This window comes from Oratosquilla oratoria, chromosome 9 (genome assembly GCF_046742065.1).
Source record: "Oratosquilla oratoria isolate Oo_2021 chromosome 9, ASM4674206v1, whole genome shotgun sequence".
In the NCBI taxonomy this organism is placed as follows: domain Eukaryota; kingdom Metazoa; phylum Arthropoda; class Malacostraca; order Stomatopoda; family Squillidae; genus Oratosquilla; species Oratosquilla oratoria.
This window is the reverse complement of record NC_134785.1, coordinates 41,191,270-41,216,269: the sequence shown is the minus strand read 5'-3', so window position 1 is coordinate 41,216,269 and position 25,000 is coordinate 41,191,270. Positions and strand designations below refer to the sequence as shown.

The window sequence follows — 25,000 nt, the reverse complement described above, 5'->3', positions numbered from 1 at the left end:
CTTTTGCTTCTATGTCTGTTTATTTGTGTGAATTTTTGTTTGTTTGCAATCACAAAGGTTTAACTATAATCCATTTTGTAAAATGTAAAACAATAGCAACTTGGGTTCTTTTAAAGTGTCTACTAACCTCATACAATAATACAAGTTAAGTCCGGCTAAAATTGGTATTTCAAAGCATAACAGTGCCTTAAAAATTATTTCTTATTTCACCATAAAAGTTCATATTAACTTATACTGCATTGAATAAGTCAATAGTTGATATATCTGTCCTATATACAATGATAGGTTTCTAGTTTTGATATATTTGTCCAATATAAAATGTTAGGTTACAAAGAAACCAATGGCCTCCGCTAGCGGAGCCAGGAATCTCGTTGTGCACGTCTTGTTTAATAGTAGTCCTTGATATATATATATATATATATATATATATATATATATATATATATATATATATAATATATATATATATATAATATATATATATATATATATATATATATACACACATATGGGAGGCAAAATTAAGCAAAAGACCTGTAGATCAGATGTGTGAAATATTTCAAAATACGCTTACTAAGATTCTTCATACTTACATCCCGTTTAAGGACAGACGTCCCCCAAATCAGGCTCGAAAAAAAAACAAAAAAAAAACAGGCTTATAAGATATACAAGTACTCGGTTGCACCTAATGACTATCAGAGTTACATAATAATACAAAGATTAAAAAAAAAATAATAAAAAATGAAAACGACATACGAAATGAATATCGCTGATAAATTCAAGGAGAATCCCAAAGAATTCTATAGTTACATTAGAGATAAAAAGGTTATTAGGAATCACATTGGCCCACTATTATTTGCTGATGGTCACCTTGAGTATTCAAACGAAGGAATGTGTGATATTTTGAACAACTATTTTAGCTTAGTATTCGTAAATGAATCACCTTAAAGTGAACTCTAAACTGAAACCTTTGAAAAATCTAAGGTGAACTTATTCACTACGGTAAATATAACAAAAGAAAAAATTAAAAGGTGTATAGAGACACTCAAAATTAATAACACACCAGAGCCTGACGGTTGGCATCTAAGAATCAGAAATGAAATGAAAAATGAGATTGTTGTTCCATTAGAAATTATCATTAAAAAATCCATCATATCCGGAGATGTCCCAATAGAATGGAAGCTAGCTAACGTTACTCCCATATTCAAAAAAGGTGACAAAAAGAAACCAAATAACTACAGGCCTATAAGCTTGACCTCAATCGTAGGAAAATTATGGAAACTATCACCAGAGATGCTATCGAACATCATTTAGAAAGTAACTATTTGATGATAGCCAGCATGGATTCAGACGAAAACGTTCTTGCGTGACTAACTTACTCGAATTCTACAACACAGTCATCTCGAGTTGACAAAGGAAACAATATAGATTTAATATATCTAGACTTTGCAAAAGCTTTTGATACCGTCCCACACGAAAGACTACTTACTAAATTAGGTTCACACGGAGTAAATGGTAACCGATTAAGTTGGATTAGAAATTGGTTGATCAAAAGCAGAGAGTTGTTTTAAATGGCAAAACTTCTAGATGGTAAAATGTTACGAATGGAGTTCCTCAGGGTTCCGTTCTTGGGCCACTTCTATTCATAGTATATATAAATGATATAGGCCACGGACTAAAATCTATTGTTTCCAAATTTGCTGATGATACAAAATTGTGCGGAATGGCAAATGATCACTTAAATCAATTATATTTTCAAGAAGGTTTAGATAAATTACAACAGTGGTCTGAAAAGTGGGTGATGAAATTTAACACAAGTAAATGCAAGGTTATGCACATAGGTGAAAATAACAGTATGTACGATTACAAGTTATTTGGAAATTCGTTAACAAAAGTGGATAGTGAAAAGGATCTCGGCGTAATTATCAGTAACGATCTCAAATAATCTAAGCAGTGTATTTCAGCCTCTGAGAAAACAAATAAGATTCTAGGAGGGATTGCGCGATCTTTTGACTTAAAAAATCGTTAGTTCGTCCATATTTGGAATATGCTGTTTCCGTATGGTCACCGAATCTCATTAAAAACATTGACATATCGGAGAAAGTACAACGGCGAGCCACAAAACTGATTCCAAATTACAAGTTATTTGGAAATTCGTTAACAAAAGTGGATAGTGAAAAGGATCTCGGCGTAATTATCAGTAACGATCTCAAATAATCTAAGCAGTGTATTTCAGCCTCTGAGAAAGCAAATAAGATTCTAGGAGGGATTGCGCGATCTTTTGACTTAAAAAATCGTTAGTTCGTCCATATTTGGAATATGCTGTTTCCGTATGGTCACCGAATCTCATTAAAAACATTGACATATCGGAGAAAGTACAACAATTGCACAACTACAACAACAGCAGAAACACAACAACAAAGAGCAACAAAACTACAAAAACAACAAAATAATAAAACAACAACAAATCAACTAAAGAAACAATAACAATAATAACAACAACAACAACAACAACAAAGCAACAACGTGTGTGTGTGTTTGTGTGTGCCCAGGGGGATCATACGAGATGTCCCCGCCGGGGGGGAAGGAGGGGCTCGACCTCTCTCGGGTCCCCTCCCCAGGTCGTGTACGGTAGTAATGAAATTCGGACAACTGATCAAGAAGAAGCTGGAAGCTTTCGGGAGAGGACTTCGCCAGGCCCAGGACAAGATGGACTGCCTGACCTGCCGCAACAAGAGGGACAAGGCCACCGACAGCGGACATTGGGGTGAGTACCAAAAGAAAGACATAGAATTAAGTTAAAAATGAAAAAAAAAAAAAAATGTTTGGCAATAAAGACAGCGTGAAGTAGGAGGAAGAAAAGGGTGAAGACGCTCATCACAATATCTTTGGAATTATGTCAGGCCTCTTGTGTTTTTTTATTTGTTTATTTATTTATCTATTATTATTATTATTATTATTTTTTTTTTTTTTTTTTTTTTTTACTGTATTGTTGGCCGTAATTTTTTTTTTTTTTTATAAGGCCATTATTTAAGAGGCATTAGTTATTTTTCTTTTTCCATCATTAATTTTCATATTCACAGTTGAGTCCGATAAGTTTTTGTTTATTTTTCTTTATCCATTCGATTCGCCCTGGGTCCGTAAGCCCCCGTCGCCCCCGCCACGACCCGACGCAGGAGAACCCGGGCAGAGCAGCTGGAGGGGCGGCGGGTGGACCCGGAGGTGAGGTCTTCCGAAGGACCTTGCCAGCTTCAAGCCGGCGGCGGGTCTTCGGCTGCTGCAGCTCCTCCTCCTGGTCTCCTGGCGCGGTCCACTGCTGTACACCCGTCTTCACCCGCTTTTCTTCTCTCGCTCCGTAGCAGCCGACGGGCAACATTACTTCCCGCTGTCCTACGCCAAACATCTTTCTTTTGGTCACCCCACTCGTCACGCTACTTCGGGTATAATATATATATATATATATATATATATATATATATATATACATATATCATATATGTATATATACATCAACATATATATATATATATATATATTATACCTCGAGGGCCTCCCCTAAGCTGAATAAAATCGTCTGGTGGCGTCAGACGGAAGCGAGAATAGTCAACTCTGTAACCGCAAGATGGAAGGGTATTTGGAAGCAAAAGAGTTTGGAAAGGCTTCAGGGAACAAAAGATTGTGAAAAGGCTTTTCAAAGCCATGGCATTAACAAATGATTTTGGCGAAGAAGGGCTCTGAAAAGGCTTTTGAGAGAGAAGGACTATGCAATGTTTTTTCGAAGAAAGGGAATCTGGAAAATACTTTTGGAAGCGAAAGACTTTGAAAAGGTTTCTAGGAACTAAGGACTTTTTAAATGGTTTTGGAAACGAAGGACATTGGAAAAGACTCTACGGACATGATTCTGGAAAGTTTTTTAAGAGAGAAGCACTTTGGAAAGGCTTCTGGGAACGAGATAATCTGGATAGGGATTTGGAAGCGAATAACTTTGTAGAGACTTTTCGAAAAGTAGGAGTCTGGAAAGACTTTTGGAAGCCAAAAACTCTGGGAGAGCTTCTGGGAACAAAATAATCTGGAAAGGCTTTTCGAAGCTTAGGAATTAAGAATTAAGAAACAAATAAGTGAGTAAATAAACAAATAAGTAATAAATGAAAAAACGAATAGATAAACAGATAGAAAAATAAATAATACTATGAAAATGGTCACCATTATCACTATATTCATGGTATGACTAGCATCAACATCTTTATCATGACAATATTTTACTTTGTATTGTAAACACGACGAACATGATTTTATCATGTCAGTGATCATGGCAGTAGGCTACTCCGCATTGGATAGTACCTGCAAAAGTTTCATTCAATCAAAAATTCAAGGGAATTTAGTGACACCTCTACGGACCCGCGTCACAATGTACCACTTTATGACTGGAGACTACTAAATATATATATGCATATATATATATATATACATATATATGTATATATATATATACATATATATGTATATATATATATATACATATATATATAGTAGGCCTCCGTCAGTCGATATCGACTATGGATATTGCGCCGGAGAAAGTCATGATTTTGGTAGCGACAGTGACGGCTGTGGCTGGTGAGCCCGATGCGGGAGTGGCAGTCTCGGCCGCATTTGCTGCTTGTTGGAGTGGCTGCTGGGGTGTGTGTCTTCCGTTTGGCTCTCTTCTCACTGGCTGTGGCCAGAATTTTTTCCTCTCCAGACTTCAGCTGCTTGTGAAGAACACTGCGCCATTTGCTGCGGTCGGCTGCTACCTCTTCCCAGTTCTCAGTGTTGATGTCCAGGGCTTTCATGTCACGCTTGCAGACATCTTTGTAGCGCAGTTGGGGTCGACCAACGTTTCTCTTGCCGGAGACAAGTTCACCGTAAAGGATGTCTTTGGGGATGCGTCCATCTTCCATCCTTCGCACATGGCCGAGCCATCGAAGTCTGCGCTGCCTTAGCAATGTGAATATGGTGGGAATACCTGCTCGCTCGAGTACCTGGGCATTGGTAATCTTGTCACTCCAGCGGATGCCAAGGATGCGGCGAAGGCAGCGCAGATGGAAGTTACCCAGTTTGCGCTCCTGCTTCGAGTAGGTCGTCCATGTTTCGCTGCCGTAGAGGAGAGTGCTGACAATGCACGCGTTGTACACTGCCATCTTAGTTGACGTTGTCAGCTTCTGGTTCTCCCAGACGCGGGTGGTGAGGCGTCCTAGGGTCGTAGCAGCCTTGCCGATGCGCTTGTTGATCTCGGCGTCAAGGGATAGGTTGTCGCTGATGGTGGATCCCAGGTGTGTGAACTGGTGTACGACTTCGAGTTGGTAGTCGTCGATATAGATAGCTGGTGGAGTGTCCACATCCTGACTCAGCACATAGGTCTTTTTTAGGCTGATGGTCATTCCGAAGTCTTTGCTGGCCTGGGAAAACCTGTCCATGAGGCGCTGGAGTTCTTGCTCATTGTGGGAGGTGACAGCGGCATCATCAGCAAAAAGCATGTCTTCAATTTGGCAAATGTTTCCCTCATCACCTGATCCTTGTCAATAGATGAAGTGATGTATTGCAGCTTGCGTTTCCTTGGCAGCACCAAAAAGTCTCTGAGCTGCTCATAACTACACTTGGGATATGATTCAAGAGCAAAACAATAACCATTCATGGAAAACTGTTCCTGTGATAAAAGTTCCAACTGGCGTGTCAAAAATACCAGCATCTTCTCATTCTCGGTGTTTACACAGGCTGACGTGTGGGTTTTGAAGAAGAGTGACAATAATCTCAATCTTTTTGTCAAACGGGATGTCATAGTTAATTGCTACGCGCACAGCTTCGGCGAACTGACCTTACGACCTCAAACCATTGTTGGGAAGAAGTGTCTTACCCGGTGGTACACTAATGCCCTTCTTGAATGCACGGCAGATCAGTGGGCTACTTAACGTGGGCGTGTTTTCGACAATCACAGACAGTCTGCACTCACTGAAATTTTCTGTCATGAACAGACACACAAACTTTTCTTCCGATCTTGAAATAATTAAGTTCTTGTACTGCTGCTGTAGGTCACGTTCAGGTCTAAAAGCATTAAATGAAGTAATCGTATCTTTCTGAAGAAAATGCCTCAGTTGCTTGTCTTCGGCCTTCGCCGGGCGAGGTACAGGTTTTGAAGATGGCAGACATGAAGCAGGGACATTGAAGACACTGAGAGGGATCGCAGGTCGCGTAGAACCACCAGGCAAATTGATAGAAGGCGTGATGGGACCCCAGTGTTTCTCACAAATGAAAAATCTGTCAGAATCAACAACAAAGTTCTTACGTGGTGGCAGCACATCAATCCACTTCTGTCTTTCATAACGGTCTTTTGGCAGTCGAAACACCCGGCACCTGTTATCCTTGTTATAATTACCGTTGCAGTTCACAACACCACACTTATTCGGGATTTTGAATACACAAAATCAGCAAGAACCTATGTAAACAAATACAATCCACTTCTAAATGCAGCCACGCGGGAAAGACGGAGTAACACAACCTTAACACTTCCATTGCTAGTAGCACACTGGACCAGTGCTGTCACTCTGGAAAATGAAAAAAACCTAGACAGCTTGCCAAAAACTACTACATTGAACAAAAAAAAATCTTCTAGATTCGAATTATATTACACAACATACACATGAAAACATTTTGAAGTTAGAAAACTGTATACATCAAACTAATTACCACTGCCTGTAATGGTGCAATAATCCAAACTTTCTCAACCAATCACTAGTTAGTCAAGTAGACAACTATGAGCTAATCTCGTCACTTGTATACAGGCAAGACTGCTGTTGCATTGCTCTTTACGATTCTGCACATAAAAAATTGTACAAACTAATAATTCGGATAATACAAACCTTAACCGTCCTGCAACCATCTATATACTAATGTAACCAATCAATCACGCAAACATACTATATGCAAATAACAAGTGCGCCAATTTGACTGACAATTTCTATGGAGTTCGTATGATGATATACATTCAACTCATAGTAACTGTACGTGTGAATGTATTATAGCTAAATTTCAAAACCTCTCAATGACAAATCGTGCTTTCATGGAATAATTCGAGAAGTATTAGACAGAAATAATGCAGAAAAATAACATTTTGCGAAAACAGGTACAAACTTAGACGCGAGCGCGACAGCCTGCTATATTTTGTACTTTGTAGGATGGTTGCGTGATCAGTAGGCAGGGTTGCCAATTTAGCACTTTTGGTGCCAGATCTGGCACTATTTTTCTGTGTTTGGCACAAATTTGTTCAATCTAGTATCTGGCTCCAAATCTGGATCCAAGAATTTGGCTCCGTAATGCAAAATTAAACGTTTTTATTAGGATCTTCAAAATATAATAGATTCTTGATATCTATGACGAAAAACCACTAGACTACTAGACTGAGGCAAAAAAAAAAAAAAAGAAAAAAATAATAGATCTAGTGGGAAAACAGGGATCTGGGTGTGCATGTCCTGTGTAATAGTAGTCCTTGATATACATACATACACACACACACACACACACACACACACACACACACACACACACACACATATATATATATATATATATATATATATGTATATATATACATATATATATGTACACACACACACACGACAGTCGAAGTGACAACGAAGATTGAAACTAAAAAACAACAACATATTTTCGTGGATCTCAACGACGAGGAGTACCTGTGTTGTATTAGTAGAGAAGGGGAAGCTCGTGGTGTAGTGGGAAGGTGAAGAAAAAGGAGAAGGGGAGGGATTACTGAGGAAAATGGAAGAAAATATGCGCAGACGACAGAGATGAAGTTGAAGAAATTAGTAAAAATTTGAAAATTAGAAACATAGATAAGAGCAGCGCAATGGCAGGTGGAGATAATTATTTCCGTGGATTTAATAAGGAAGGAGATGACAAATTCCCCCGATCAGCAGGTCTAGAGGCAAAACTAACAAAAATGAACAAACAATGGGAGGTTAGGTTCAGTCGACTTGCACTGATTACACAAAGAGTTGATAAATTGGAAGAAGTAAAGGAGAACCAAAACCTAAATAAAGAAATAGAAGAATTAAAAAGACAGTTAAAAGAAGTAAAGGATGAGAATGAGGAATTAAAGAGGAATAATAAAGAGAATAAAGAGTCCATAGAAGAAGAGGTTGGAAAAAGGATCAGGAAAATAGCAAAATTTGATTTAGAGAAATAGTGAAACAACAGATGAAGGAACACACTAATGACACAGTTATCAAAGTGATGAGAGAAAGGAAAATATAACAAGAGACTTAGTAGATAAAAAGAAATGTATAATTATGCTAGGAATGGAAGAGAAGCATAATCCAAATAGGAGTACAAGAATAAGAGAGGAGAAAGAAAGAGTGAACAGGGTACTAAGAATATTTCAAGAAGGTAAACAGGAAATAGGGAAAGAAATCGAAAAAAATATATAGACTTCGGAAATACAGCTTAGACTATACCAGACCAATTAAGGTTAAATTCAGGTCACAAACGACAGTAGAGAATGTCTTATCAAAAACAGGGAAACTAGCAAAAAGTGATCAGTACAAACAGGTATGGATAAAAGAGAGATGAATAAAGAGAAAAGAGAGAAAAAGAAAACAAAAAAGAATAGAAGCTAGGGAAAAAACGAGAACAGAGCAGAGTTAGACAAAGAGAAATTCTATTGGAGAGTAGTGGATATGAAAGTGAGGAAATTATTCATAGTAGAGAAAAACAGAAGGGAAACAGAAAACAGGATGGAGGTAGCAGAAAATTAAAAGTATCCTTCACAAATATAGATGGATTAATAACAGGCTTGAATGAACTGAATGATTACCTGATGGAAAAGGAACCTGACATAATGGGAATTGTGGAAACAAAATTGAAAGGCCCATTACCACCCAACAGTGTAGGACATAGTAAATATAATTATTGAATTAGAAACAGAGAAGTAAAACAAATTGTTGGAGTTATGTTCCTGACTAAGAAGGATATAAATGTGAGGAATGTTACATATGGAAAGAATAGAGTGGAAATGATCATTATGAAAACAGAGGACAGGGACAAGAAGAACAGGAAGTTTGTGGTAAATTATGTGCCTCCTAAAACGGCTTCATTAGAAGAGAGAGAACACAAGAATATGTTTGAAGATACAAGGATAACACTAGATAAGATAATGGAAGATGGAGGAAGAATAATTATAATGGGTGACTTTAATAGTAAAGAAATCTGCTGGGAAGAAATGACAGTGAAAGGTAGAGATGACCTATAGGGAAATGCACTCCTTGAAATGATTATATAACATACAATGACACAATGGATACAAGAGAATACTAGGTATAGAAATGAGGAGGAGCCATCGAGACTAGACCTAATAATAACATCAGAACCTGAAATAGTGGACAAGATTGAATGTAAGACATCATTAAATAAAAGTGATCACATATTAGTAGAACTAGAGCTAAATGAAGAAAAATACATGGGAAAATAACAATATAGAAAGGGAAGAATTGTGTATGGAAAAACAAATTCTGATAAAAATATATTTTGAACTACAGACATTAGAGCAAAGAAAAGAGAGAGGAGACTTGGTAACTATTTACAGAATCATGAAAGGTATGGAAATTATTGATAGAGAGGATCTAATAAGATGGGATAGTAGAGATACAAGAGGACACGGAAAGAAAATCAAGAAAGACAACTATAGAAGAGACCTGAAAAAGAACAGCTTTCCCCACAGGATAATAGACGTTTGGAACAAGTTAGATGAGAATGTGGTGTGTGTGTCCAATACGATACACGAAATTAAATACAGTCTAGATAAAAACGAGATATGGAGACGGGACACTATGAGCATAGCTCCCCTTCCCGTAAAATACAACAAGCTTGGAGCTCCGAAAAAACAGCAATTTTCGTGAATTTCAGCGACGAGGGAGTACCTGTGTTGTATTAGAATGAAAGGGGAAAGCTCGTGGTGTAGTGGGCAGATAAAATAAAGAGGAGAACGGGAGGAATTATTGAAGAAAATGGAAGGAAATGAGGAATGGGATGAACAAGCCTCAAACGTCAAAAGGGGTGTAAACAATAAAAGATGTGTAGACACAGCCGATGTCGAACAAGTAAAGGAATTAAGAGTAGAAATATAGATAAGAGCAGCTCAATAGAAAGTGGAGATAATTATTTCTATGGATTTAATGAGGGAGGACATGACAACCTCCCCCGATTAGCAAGTCTAGAGGCAAAACTAACCAAATCAAACGAATCATGTGAGGTTAGGTTTAGCCAACTCGTAATAATTACACAAAGAGTTGATAAATTGGAAGAACTAAAGAAGAAAAATCAAAACATAACTAAAGAAATAGAAGAATTAAAAAGACGGTTAAAAGAAATAAAGGATGAGAGTGAGGAATTAAAGAGGAATAATAAAGAGAATAAAGAGTCCATAACAAAAGAGGTAAGTGGTTAGAAAAAAGTGCAAGAGGATAAAAAAAAATTATTTAAAGATATAGGGAAACAACAGATGAAAGAACACACTAAGGACACAGTTATTAAAGTGATGAGAGAGAAGGGGAATATAGTAAGAGACTTTGCAGTTAAAAAGAAATGTATAAGTATATTAGGAATGGAAGAGAAGCATAATCCAAATAGGAGTACAAGAGTGGGGGATGAGAAAGAAAAAGTAAATAAGGTACTAAAAATATTTCAAGAAGGTGAACCGGAAATAGGGAAAGAAATTGAAGAAATATATAGGCTGGGGAAATACAGCATAGACAAGACCTGACCAATTAAGATTAAGTTCAGGTCACAAACGACAACAGAGAATGTCTTATCAAAAACAAGGAAACTACCAAAAAGTGATCAGTACAAACAGGTATGGATAAAAAGAATGATGAATAAAGAGGAAAGAGAGGAAGAGAAAGCAAAAAGAACAGAAGCTAAGCAAAACAACGAGAACAGAACAGAGTTAGACAAAGAGAAATTCTATTGGAGAGTAGTAGATATGAAAGTGAGGAAATGATTCATAGGAGAGAAAAACAGAAAGGAAACAGAAAACAGGATGGAGGTAACAGAAAATCAAAAGTGTCTTTCACAAATATTGATAGCTTAATAACAGGCTTGAATGAAATGAATGATTACCTGAAAGAAAAAGAACCTGACATAATGGGAATTGTAGAGACAAAATTGAAAGATCCATTACCACCCAACAATGTAGGACATGGTAAATATAATTATTGAATTAGAAACAGAGTAATAAAACAAGGTGGTGGAGTTATGTTCCTGACTAAGAAGGATATAAATGTGAGGAATGTTACATATGGAAAGAACAGAATGAAAATCATTATGGTGGAAATAGAGGACAGGGACAAGAAGAGCAGGATGTTTGTGGTAAATTATATGCCTCCTAAAGCGGCTTCGTGGGAAGAGAGAAAACACCAAAACATGTTAGAAGACACAAGGATATCCCTAAATAAGATAATGTAAGATGGAGGAAGAATTCTTATAATGGGTGACTTTAACTGTAAAGAAATCTGCTGGGAAGAGATGACAGTGAAAGGTGGAGATGACCTATGGGCAAATGTACTATTTGATATGATTATAGAACATACAATGACACAATGGATACAAGAGAATACTAGGTATAGAAATGAGAAAGAACCATCGAGACTGGACCTAATGATCACATTAGAACCTGAAATAGTGGACAAGATTGAATATAAGACACCACTAAGTAGAAGTGATCACATATTAATTGAACTGGAACTAAATGAAGAAAAATACATGGGAAAAACGAACAATATAGAAAGGGAAGATTCATGTATGGAAAAAAATGATAAAATGCGAGAATTTTTTCAAAAAGCAGACTGGGAAAGGATACACAAGGAGGAAACAACAATAGAAGAGAAATGGAAATTTTTGACAAAAATTCATAAGGAAGGAGTGGAAAAGTATGTTCCAAGACAAAAACAAGAAATGGGATATGTAAAATGTTGGTACAACAAAAGATGTAGTGAGTTAAAAGACAAAAGTGATAAAGCTTGGATAAAATGGAGGAAAGACAAAAGACCCGAAAAATGGAAAATATATACTGGATAAAGAAATCAATATGTAGAAGAGCGCAGAGAAGGAAAGAGAAAATACGAAAAAGATGTCATAGAAAAAATCAAAATTAGATGGGTAAGGTATCTGGAAAAAACAATGTACTAAATCCAAGGCAATTTGGGTTTAGAGAAGGAAGATCATGTGTAACAAACCTGATTTAAGACTAATAGAAAGAGATGGATAAGCTGATTGTGCATTCCTAGACCTAAAAAAAGCTTTTGATAAATTGCCACATAAGAAGTTGCTAAAGAAATTAGAAACTGTACGAGGAATACAGAACAAACTACTGAAGTGGATGGAGTACTTCTTGCATGAAAGAAAAATGAGAGTGGTAATAAGAGACAAACATTCTAATTGGGATGAAATGATTGGTGGAGTTCTATAAGGAACAGATTGGCCCCAATAATGTTTGATATATAGATATATATATATATATATACATATATATATGTATATATATATATATATATACATTATATATATATATATATATATATATATATATATATATATTAGCACAGCGTAATGTAATAGCACATTGGTAAAATGAAACTTGTTAACCCACTGTCGGAGAAAAGAAATCAGAAATACTAATTATCTGTATATTTCGACCACTGACTGTGGTCCTCTTCAGCAGAATGATACAAAGGAATAGAGTTAACAAGTATAAATATGGACAGGGAGAGAACAATTAGGAGACGCGGACAAGGGGACTCAGGTTACTTGGGGTTGGTATGTGGGAATCTGTCCTGCTGCTTTCATAATTAATTTGTTTGCTGCCATCCATGTGATCCAGTCTGGTGACCATTGACCTTTCGATAAATTAAAATTGGGTAGGTGTTTAATGAGAGAGGATTCAATAATTTTTCTTCGAAAACTACACTGGGATTTATAAATAATTTCAGCCTTTTCCCAATCCATGCGGTGGTCCTCCTTACTGGTGTGGAGAAACACAGCTGAATTTTCTTGTCCGTACTTAAGGAAATATACATATAATTAGTATTTCTGATTTCTTTTCTCCGACAGTGGGTTAACAAGTTTCATATATATATATATATATATATATATATATATATATATATATATATATATATATATATATATATATATATATTAATGACATGGATAAAGGAATTGAAAGTTATATGTGCTTCGCAGACGATGCAAAACTATTGAAAAAAGTGAACACTGAAGACGATTGTGAGTCGCTGCAGAATGATTTCAATAAAGCATGGGAATGGAGTAGGAAGTGGGAGATGGAATTCAATATTAAAAAATGTAGTATAATGGAATTTGGAAGAAGCAAAAAAAGAATAGTGGTATCATATACATTGGGAGAGGAAGAAATTAAAAAAGTCGAAAATGAGGACCTGGGAGTCATTATTATGAATGATATGCCCCATGAGAAACATATAAACAAAATTTTTGGAGAAACTTATAATTTGATAAGAACAATCAAAGTGGCATTTACATACCTGGACGAAGAAATGGTGAAGAAAATACTAGTCACTTTGATTAGACCAAGATTGGAGTATGTAGCGACGACGTGGTCACCAAGTATAAAAAATGTATAACAAAACTTGAAAGAATACAAAGAGCAATTACGAAATTAGCACCAACGCTCTCAGAACTATCATATGAGAGGCTGGCAAAACTTGAACCACAGACATTGGAGCAGAGAAGAGAAAGAGGAGACTTGATAACTATTTATAGAATCATGAAAGGCATGGGAATTATTTATAGAGAGGATCTTATAAAATGGGATAGTAGAGATACAAGAGGCCACTGAAATAAAATAAAAAAGACAATTATAGGAGACCTGAAAAAGAGCAGCTTTCCCCACAGGATAATAGACGTTTGGAACAAGTTAGATGAAAATGTGGTGTGTGCAAAAAGGATACACGAATTTAAAAACAGGCTAGACAAAACGAGATAAGGAGACGGGACACAACGAGCATATCTCCCCTTCCCGTAAAATACAACTAGGTAAATACAACTAGGTAAATACATGCATACATACATACATATATATACCAAAGACTTTCTTCCCTTAAAAGGGAGGTAGCCAAAAACCAAAGGCATAAAATCCACTCCCACACATTCCATCCTCACATACTCCACTCCCATCTACCCCTCCTCCCTCCCTCTTATCTTGGCTCCTTCAGGATGATGGGTCATCCCTGCATCTAATCCACTGCCCTGGGTCAGAAGCAGTGTCACAAGACACAGCACATACACAGCAAGGCCACTTCATTAAATCGGTGACCCCCCCCCCCACACACACACACCTATCTCCTCATGCAGAAAAGAGAAGATGGGAAGAAATCAGTTTGGACTGTGCCAAATTATTTTTTCATAAACACTCCCTCACCACCCATCCCCCACCCACTCCCTTTCATACATCACAGCATCATCCATACACAACCATTCTCCATTCACCCCTATTTTCTGTCTTCTCCTGTCCTTCCTCAACATATATTCCCCTCTTTCCCAACGCCCCTTTTACCCCATCCATCCATCTCATCCTTTCTACCTCTACCTTCACACCTCTTTTACTAATCTTTCTTCACTCATTCTTTCCATGTGTCTAATTCATCTCTCAACTCCCTTTCCATCCCCGCATTTCTCCTCACCTCCTTGTTTCTCACTCTAACCAGCCTAGCAACCCCTATCATACTTCTCAGACACCTTATCTCAAACACATTCAAAACTCCTCCTCTCTTCTTATCTTATGTTCCATGTTTCTGCCCCATACATTGCTGTCGGCACAATCACTCCTCCATACAATCTCCTCTTAACATCCATTCACATTTAGCAACTCCCTAAAATACTTTGCCCATCTTCCTCTTATTGCCTTCTCTTCCATTATCATCTCCCCATCTGCACCTTTTACCTTTTCTTCTCTACTTGATCTGCCTCCTCTTCCTCTCTTAATTTCTTTCCAAAACATCTTTTTATTACTTTCAATATTTTCTGTCATAATCTTACCCCATTTCACATCTGCTCTCCTCTTTGCCTCCTTTATCTTATGCTTTACTTCTCTTTTCTTTTTTCTTTTTTGTACCTCTCATATGATTTTCTTGTCCTATTTTGTAACCAATCTGTGAATGCTCGCTTCTTCTTTTCTACCACCTTTGCTTTCTCATTCCACCACTCACTACCCTTCCTTCTATTTCCTCCTGTCTTCGTTGTTCCACACACCATCTTTGTACACCTTGTGAATCCCTCCTTGAACCATCCCCATTCCTCCTCCACTCCTAGTTCTATTCTATCCTTCACTCCCTCCCACTCCTCTCTCAGCTTTTTCTTGTACTCCTCCTTTTCTTTCTCATTTAAGCAGTTTACTTTAAGCACCTCCCTATCTTCTGTCCTTTTCCTCTTTCTCCATCTATCCTCCATTATCAACTTACCTTCCACCAAAAAGTTATCTGAAATTCCCCACTCTCTCCCCTTAGAACATGTACATCCTTAACTCTTGCTACACTTCTCCTGGTTACCAATATATATATATATATATATATATATATATATATATATATGTATATATATATGTATATAAATATATGTATATATATATATATATATGTATATATATATATGTATATATATGTATATATATATGTATGTATATATATATATATATATATATATATATATATTTATATGTATATATATATATATATTGATGTTGAGGCATTGTGACAGGTTGGTGAAGGTGGGTGAGGAAGACATAAATCAGAATCCAAGTTTATTTCTGACTAGTTTCGCACAAATAGGCTTCTTCAGAGAAATAATGTAATAAGGAGAAAACAAGGCGAACATATATATACGGGGTACTGTGAGGAGCTTCGGAGAGCTCACCCAGGGTCGTCTCTGTATATTAGGGATTTTGTCCTGTTGTCCGTTACTGAGGGGTCTTTGTTCCGGTGGCGTAATGTCCTAGTTGCTATTGCTATGGCTACGGTGGATTTTGTCCATTTGATGTCACCCGTTCTTTGGTTAGTATTTTCATTGGTAGCAATATACAGTGCTTCCAGTACTTTCCTTTTCTGTTGGTTAAGTTTTCTTCTAGTATTTCTGCTGCCTCCCTTTTCGGTAAAAGACTCTTTTCTTTAATATGATTAACTAAAGCACTAGTGTCGCAATGGTATCTGACATCCGCTCTGTGTTCGCTGAGCCTTTTCTCTAATCCTCAGTGGAAGGCAGCAGAAATACTAGAAGAAAAAAAAACAGAAAAGGAAAGTATTGGAAGCACTGTATATTGCTACCAATGAAAATACTAACCAAAGAACGGGTGACATCAAATGGACAAAATCCATCGCAGCCATAGCAGCAACAACTAGGACATTACGCCACCGGAACAAAGACCCCTCAGTAACGGACAACAGGACTAAATCCCCAATATACAGAGACAGTCCTGGGTGAGCTCTGTATATATATATGTTCGCCTTGTTTTCTCCTTATTACATTATTTCTCTGAAGAAGCCTATTTGTGCGAACTAGTCAGAAATAAACTTGGATTCTGATTTATGTCTTCCTCACCCACCTTCACGTATATATATATATATACAGTATATATATATATATATATATATATATATATATATATATATATACATATATATATATATATATATATATATATATACATGTATGTATGTATGTATACATATATATATATATATACATATATATATATACATATATATATACATATATAATATCTAAATATATATTCTTATACTAAATCTTGTAAAGTGACTAAAGTGTCCTCTACTATCAGAAAGTGACACTACACAAGACTGTCATCAAACTTTTGAATTTGGCTATAGAATAGATTTCCTTCGCCGAGTCATGTTTAAAAGAATAAATCCTAACCCTTATCATCCAGCTTCAGCTCCTCTGGTGTAACCAGCTTGGCCTCCCAGTGCTCCTCCTCGGAGTAGGACCCAGTGCCGGAATCCCTGCACCCATGGCAGACATGACCCTGCGAGTGGGACTCGGAGATACAGTGGGAAGAGGAAGAGGATCTCGATGAAGAACAGAGGAGAAGAGGGACCATTGAAGGGTCCTTCTTCTCCTCCTCCTCTTGCTCCTCCTCCTCTTCCTCCTTCTCTCTTTTCTCCACTTCTTCCTCCTCCTTCTCGTTGATCAAAGTAAGGATGCCCTTCGGTGCTTGAATGTCATTCTGGAGGTGGTTGCAGGAGTCGGTCAAGGGAGAGCCCAGGAAAGTCGGCTGGAAAGCAGGCTTCATGTCATCCTTCACCAGACCTAGGGACACCAGTGAAAACTTAAACGTAATGACAGGTTCTCCTTACCATTGCCAGATGGTGTGGAGTCATTAAGAATGGATGAGAGTACTAAGAAGATAAAGGAACTTCGGTGTAACAGGTTCCCTTAGTGATCACCCAAAGGTGTGGAGTTATTAAGAAGAGGTGAGAGTACTGAGAAGATGAAGGGACACTCTTGCCTGATGGTCAAATCTATCAAAACCCCATCCACCATACAAACACCACGCACAGTGCCTGCTGATACTCACCCCCTATCAAAGGAAAACACCATATAAGGACACAGCCTTTATAAGTATGACATCTCACATGATAGAGTTTTATCAAGTACTTGTTAAAGCACTAACAAGCAAAATGATGTACTAATAAAGCTCCATCCTCACATGGTGTTTCTTTAGTTAGACTTGTTGTTAGCTACCAATTGTATACAACTTACGCTGTTTTGTCTGCAGAGGACAAACATAAACAATTTGCTGACTTGTCTTCAGTAGACAAAGGTAGCAAGAATTACACCTAAAACAATATTCTCACTAATGTCTACAGACATTACAGGATGCTCGCATGGATGCGGCTTAATTGGCATTTGACAGAGATGAGTAAAAGATATCTGACGAGTGATCCCATCTTGATTAGGTGAAAAACAAGCATCTACTTTGTTCGTATTACCTTGCAGGAGAGCTTCTTCCCAAATGGATCTGAACAAATTACCTATCATTCAACACTCTCTGTGAAAATGATTCTTCAAAATATTATATATTCTTTTACAGAAGTATGCATTTCAAATTGAATAATTCTTCACTATTCTTAATGTAGACTTTTCTTCTTCCTGTTATATTTTTTCACTAAGGTTAATCAGTCTGAAGCAAGTTCAGTGTTTTAGGATGAACACATGAATGAATGCAGTCTATACGAACTCTGATAATAAGCAAGAACACTATGCATGGCGATGTAGTAAAATATCTCCAGTTCGGTCATTGAACTTAAGTAGGCAACCAAGGCTATAGAAGAGGCATTGTGGAATCTTACAGAAAAGGAAAGAAGTCTATATTTCAAGCTTGAGAACGTTCTATCCTCATATCCACAGTCAAGCATTGTCACACTGTTAATACAGACATGGGTAAAACAAAATCTTCTCCAAGCCCATATGAACTGATTATGGCAGCTAAACCAGATATTTTACTTCATGATTTCTCACAAGCGTGAGTGTAGAGGAGGAGCAAGTGGAAGAAGAGAAGGAAAGGAGCAGTAGGAGGAAGAAGAGGAGAAGGGAGAGGCGCAGTAGGAAGAGGAGAAGGAAGAGTAGCAATAGGAAGAAGAAAAGGAAGAGGAGCAGTAGGTGAAGGGGGGAAGAGGAGAAGAAAGAGGAGCAGTAGGGGGAAGAGGAGGAGCAGTAGAGGAAGGAAGAGGAGCAGTAGGTGAAGGAAGGAGAGTAGGAAGAGGAGCAGTAGGAGGAGGAAGAGGAGAAGGAAGAGGAGCAGTAGGAGGAGGAAGAGGAGAAGGAAGAGGAGTAGTAGGAGGAGGAAGAGGAACAGTAGGAGGAAGAAGAGAAGGAAAAAGAGCAGTAGGAGGAGGAACAGGAGAAGGAAGAGAAGCTATAGGAGGAGGAAGAGGATAAGGAAGAGGATCAATGGGAGGAGGAAGAGGAGCGGTAAGATGAGGAGGAAGAAGAAGACCACGAGATCTACCTTCCTGACGAAGGAGCTTGGAGTTCTCCTGAAGGTGTTCCTCCTCCTCCTGGACCTGCTGGTACCGCAGGTGGTCGAGCCCGAGATCGGCCAGAAGGGGCGTCTCCGACATCGAAGATCTTTTTGAACTCAGCTGCGAGGAGTTCCCAGAGTCTTTCCTCAGTGATGCGGCATCAGAACCCTTCCTCTGGGACGCGGGTAGGGAGGGCTCTCCAGCATCCCCCGTCCCCTGTAGTAGATTCTCTGACTCTCTTCTCTGCAGGTCCCCTTCCCTCCATGGCATCTCTCCAGGCTCCTTCTGCTGGGAAGCTACCTCAGACTCCCTCTTCAGGGACACGGTCCCGGGTTCCCGGTGAGGAGGCAGACCTGCAGCATGCTTACGGAGTGACATGTCTGATTCCCGTCTCTTCTGGGAAAGGCCCGTTGTCGCTGAGTCTTTGCGTGACCGGGCCGACTCTCGACGCTGCGAGTTGGCCGAATCTCGCCGAAGGGACACCAGTGAATTTGAGTTCTTCCGCTGGGAGAGGCGCTGCAGAAGTCCCGTGCGGCAGCATCGGCAGAACCGGGAGCGGAACAGCTGCATAACGAGAAATAAAATAAGAAAATAAAAGAATAAATAGATAAACAAATAAGGAAACCAAACTTAGATATACTTATATGAAAAAATAATAATAAGTAAACAGATAAACAAACAAAACTTAGATCCACTAATATGAAGAAATAATAATAATAATGAATAATTAAACAACCTATTTACCTTCCCCTATACGGCTACGAAAAAAAAAAATAGAACTTAAACTCACTAATTGGCAAGAATAAACAAATAAATAAACTCCTCATCTCTACCAATAGGCTTCTTCCCCTTTCTAGGCCAGAAACAAATGAATGAATTAGAGAAAACAAAATTATTGCCCCTCTTTGTTCTCGAGTCCTCTGCACAAAGATTAGCCCATCAATTTGTTCTCCCAGGAGGTCTCTCTCTTGCAGGAGACCCACGGCCCTCAGATAACCGGCATCGGCTGCATCGGGCCAGAAAGAATCGATTGGTTGAGGCAGCATACACCACCATAAGAAGGACATTAGAACATAAGAATGGAGCAGACTGTAAAAGACCAAAGGCCTATGCTGGGCAGTTCCATGTCCCTTACCACCTATCATCCCAATCCATAAAGTTATTTAATTTATTCTTAACCTCTTCAAATGAGTCAAATTCTCGCGGGCAGCCTTTGCTGCCTGATGTACGATGATGCATCACAATACTCGCATTATAGAATATAAAGTTACAGCTCTATTACTCGTTCTCTTTCACTCTAAATGTTAATAACCACAGAAAATAAAATCAGGCCAGTTCACACAATATGGGGGTCACTCAGCTACAAATACAAAATAAATATAATCAAGATGTCGACGCCGGGATTCCCATATACCCACACGCTCCTCATGACGCCTACGTAAGCATCATCGTATCAAAGTGGTTAAGAACATAAGAATGAAGGAAACTGCAAGAGACCATATACAGTTCCATGTCCATTACCACCCATCATCCCTATCCATAAAGTTATTTCATCTTCTATTAAAACAACCCGTTGCGCTTACCGCATGGTTACCAAGTCTATTCCATTTGTTAACTACTCTAAGAAAACCAGTTATTGCATATTTCCCTTTTAAACCTAAATTTGTCCAACTTATATACATCACTACGAGTCCTGCACTGTTGTCTGAATATGATGACCTTGCCTGCATAATTTGAATACTTCTATTCGACAACAAACTGACTGGTACTCCCCTTCATCCACTTCCCTTCTTCCGCAACACTCATCACTTCATCTTTGGTCACAACGTGCTAGAGTTCCTATATACAAAGAATTACGACGACTCCACAAATTGGCCACAAAATGACGGAATGTTCGGAGATGCCGCAACTCTGTGTATAATAGAACTGTTGGTGCATAGAATCCACAACAACAACCCGGTATATTGAGTTGAAAAACACAAAAGGTTCGAAGAATTAATTACAAGAACAAAGAGTAAGGACGAATGACAATAATTTGACCATACAATGGCTCCCTGGGTCGTTTATCATATCGTCATGTCGAAACTCTCTCTGTGGAAAGGGACTCTGTAGCGTGCGAGTGAGCGTCACGACAACCCAAGAGTCGGTGTGTCTACTTACGAATCTACTGATGATGTAGGCCCAGGGATCGATGATCTGGTTGATAGAGACGAGGCGTATGGACACCAACTCAATGAAATGGTCTTCCTTCTTTTCGTGGGGCCAGAACTGGTTCAAGAAGACGCGAAGCTACAGAAAGAGATAAAGAGGGTCAGGATACGGACGCTGCGTGTGGTTGGTGCAGTCGTACACGGAGTATCTCCACAAACTTTATTTGTCTTGAGAACAAGATATGGGTCCGGCAGAGTCTGAAGAGTACCTGCACCGCTCAACACGGCTGCTGAAATATACGAGCATAGCAATCTAGCGTACCTAACAGTAGCAACAGCTACAGAAAGAGAGAGTAATTGGACGGTTTTGGAGAGGGAGGAAGAAGAGGAAGAGGTGGAGGAGAAGCATGGGGAAGGAGAGGAAGAGGTAAAGAAAGAGAAGGAGGATGAAAAGGAAGAGAAAGAGGATAAGCAGGGGGATGAAAAGGAAGAGAAGCAGAAGGAATAATAGGACGAAGAGAAGTAGGAAGAGGGGGAAAAGGAAGATGAAAAGGAAGAGGAGCAGGAGGAATAATAGGACGAAGAGAAATAGGAAGAGTGGGAAAAGGAAGATGAAAAGGAAGAGGAACAGGAGGAAGAGTAGGACAAGAAGGAGAAAGAGGAGGAAGTGAAGGAGAAGGAAGAGTAAAAATAGACGAAGGAGGGGGAGGAGGGGGAGGTGGAGAAAGAGGGGGGATTAGAAAAAAAAGTAACAAGAGGAGAAGGAAAAAGTTTTATAAAATGAAGGAAACTTCAGAGAAGAAGGGAAATCAATCTTTGCAAGTATAAGTGAATTTCACAATAATAAATGGATAATTAGGGAGGAGAGGATAGTCACTTAGGGCCTGGAGGGAGTGGGAGGGGAGGGGAGGGTGATGTGTAAAGAGAGAATTGGGGGAGCTGATGACTGTGAATACTTTTTTTTTTTTTTTTTGGGGGGGGGCAATCGCGTCACTAAAAGTAAATAGGGTATTTTTTTGCGGAGGAGGGGGCAGTCGCATTACTAAAAATGATAGTGTAGAATGACCCGAGCTCAGAGGATTTCCATGTTCTTAAATGAAATTTTGGGGCCAGAGACGAAACCCCATAGCAAGCCCTATTCCCTCCTACCATAAGGACGAAAATCGGTTCAAGAATACAACCTGATCGTTTACTTTTTCTCCATTGCGAGGACTCGAACTCGGGGATTAAGGCATACGACTGAAACAAAGAGTCCATCTGGACCTCAGAACACCCCACCTCCTCCTTGAATTGGAGTGCCACTCACGTCGAGAGGAGCCCAGGAAACGGTAAAGACGAAGGTGAGGACGACGAGGACGATGACCATTTCGACCTCGAGTTCGCGTTGTTTGGAGGTCCGGTGCGGTTGGCACGACTTCGAGGGCGAGAACTTGTATCGGAACATCCGCATCTTCAGGAGGGTGCCTGCGGGAGGAAGACAATAGGCGATTTATCAACGAGTAGATCTTCAATGGTCCCCAGCAGGACCAGCGAGTACCGTGGGCAATGAAGAAAAAAAAATAATGAAAATTATATTGAAATATAAATAAATAAACAAATGAATACATGAAAGAATGAACAAATGAATGAATGAATATACGAAAAAAAATGGATGAATAAATTAGTAAATAAATAATTGAAGGTCTTGTGATGTGCTTGCGTAGTGACCTGAGAGTATGTTTTCTTTATGAAATAATATATACATCCCATGCACCTGCATTTCATGTTAAAAAAAATTGGAGAGAATCAGATACGTAGAAGAGCTGTTCTTAAGTGCCGTTATCGAGTGGAAATCTGTGTTCGCCGTGAACGAATAGTTTGGTGTAATGCACTTTACTACCTGACTTGAGTAAATATTCACATGCATAAACAGAATACTCACGAACACATACTATACAAGCACCCGCGAGCACGCACATGAACACAAACACACAACTCGTGGCGCAGTGGTTAGAGTTCCCGGCCGTAGTGACGGCCGGGAATCCCGCCCATGGCTGAAATTGTTACAGTATCGCTGCGTTGCGAGTCGTTACTCCAACTTTCGTGGGCGGGGAGTTGGGGGTGTGCGTGTAAGGTCACAGTATTACCCATAGATCGGTCATATATGAGTTCTAAGCTCTCTTCCGGGAGAGAAATAGCTGTCGATCACGAGTCCAACACGTGATCCAAGACCATGGTGAATCACATATACACACACACATGGTGTTTGTGTATGTGTGTATGTGTGTAAAGTCACAGCATTACTCACAGATCGGGCTATACATGAACTCCCAACTCTCATACGGAAATGTAAGAGCTGTCGATCACCAGTCTAACACATGAGCCAAGACCTTGTTGACTCATTCACTGAAATAGTGGTTAGCGTCTTCGGGAACCAAAGCCAACGTACCGACGACGACGACATTGCAGAAGACGAGGAAGACGAGGCAGACGACGTTGAAGAGGGCGAAGGTGTTGGCGTAGAGGAGGTGGCGGAGGGGAGTGGTGGAACACGGGTGAAGGGAGAGGTAGCACCAGGTCCCTGGGTACTGGAGGGCATACTCGCCCACATCCAGCATGGGCAAAGCGCAGAACAGGAGCGAGAAGACCCAAATCCCCACCAGGAGGAACCTGTCGAGAATACACGAGGGAGGGAAGAACATTAGTTCTCATGCACCCTATCAATAGACAAATAAATAAATGGATAAATAAATAAATGATAACACACACACACACACACACACAAACACACACACACACACACACACACACACACACACACACACACACACACACACACACACACACACACACACACACACACACACACACACACACACACACACACACACACAAACACTCACACTGACACACACACACACACACACACACACACACACACACACACACACACACACACACACACACACACACACACACACACACACACACACACACACACACAATGGTTAGTGTTCCCGGCTGCCACTACGACGGTCCGGGTTCGAATCCCGCCCAGGGTTAAAGTAATTTCAGTATCGCTGCGCTGCGAGTTGTTAATTCAGCCTTCGTGGGCGGGGAGTTGGGTGTGTGTGTGTGTGCGTGTAAGGTCACAGCATTACCCATAGATCAGTTATATATAAGATCATCTCAAACACATTCAAACTCCTCCTTTCTTATGTTCCATGCTTCTGCCCCATACAGTGCTGTCGGCACAATTACTCCTTCATACAATCTCCTTTTAGCATCCACTCCCAAATGTCTATTTCTCATTACACCTTTTAATCCCCCAAGGCATTTACTCGCTTCTCTCAATCTACATTCTACCTCCACCTCCACTCCTCTCTTTCCCGTCACATTCGCACCCAAGTATCTAAAACTATCCACTCCCTCCATTCTCTCTCCCTACATACTCACTTCAAATCAGCTGCCACTTTCTCCCCTTGTACATCTCATCCCCTTACTTATACTTTTTCCACATTTTTCTTTAATTTCCTTCTTTCGCGCACCTACACACACACACACACACACACACACACACACACACACACACACACACACACACACACACACACACACACACACACACACACACACACACACACACACACATATATATATATATATATATATATATATATACATATATATATATATATATATATATATATATATATATATATACATGTAGTTAAAAAATACAGCGACTTCTCTATTTAT

At 39.1% G+C, this 25,000-nt stretch overlaps 2 protein-coding genes across 4 annotated transcripts in view; one reads left to right on the top strand and one right to left on the bottom strand.

Moving 5' to 3' along the window:
- LOC143028335 (uncharacterized) overlaps nucleotides 1-25,000 on the top strand; it is a 279,954-nt gene that overhangs the window by 105,812 nt on the left and 149,142 nt on the right. The window lies entirely within an intron of this gene.
- Nucleotides 1-25,000, bottom strand: part of LOC143028333 (uncharacterized) — a 73,019-nt gene that overhangs the window by 9,795 nt on the left and 38,224 nt on the right. Inside the window, exons 4-8 of one of the 2 annotated variants that reach the window (XM_076190267.1) lie at nucleotides 23,691-23,911; nucleotides 22,569-22,726; nucleotides 21,273-21,401; nucleotides 19,100-19,676; nucleotides 17,005-17,397 (exon numbers count right to left, since the gene is read on the bottom strand). In XM_076190267.1, coding sequence (XP_076046382.1) covers nucleotides 17,005-17,397; nucleotides 19,100-19,676; nucleotides 21,273-21,401; nucleotides 22,569-22,726; nucleotides 23,691-23,911 — 1,478 coding nt within the window. The remainder of the gene's footprint in view (nucleotides 1-17,004; nucleotides 17,398-19,099; nucleotides 19,677-21,272; nucleotides 21,402-22,568; nucleotides 22,727-23,690; nucleotides 23,912-25,000) is intronic. The other variant, XM_076190268.1, reaches the window with a different exon arrangement.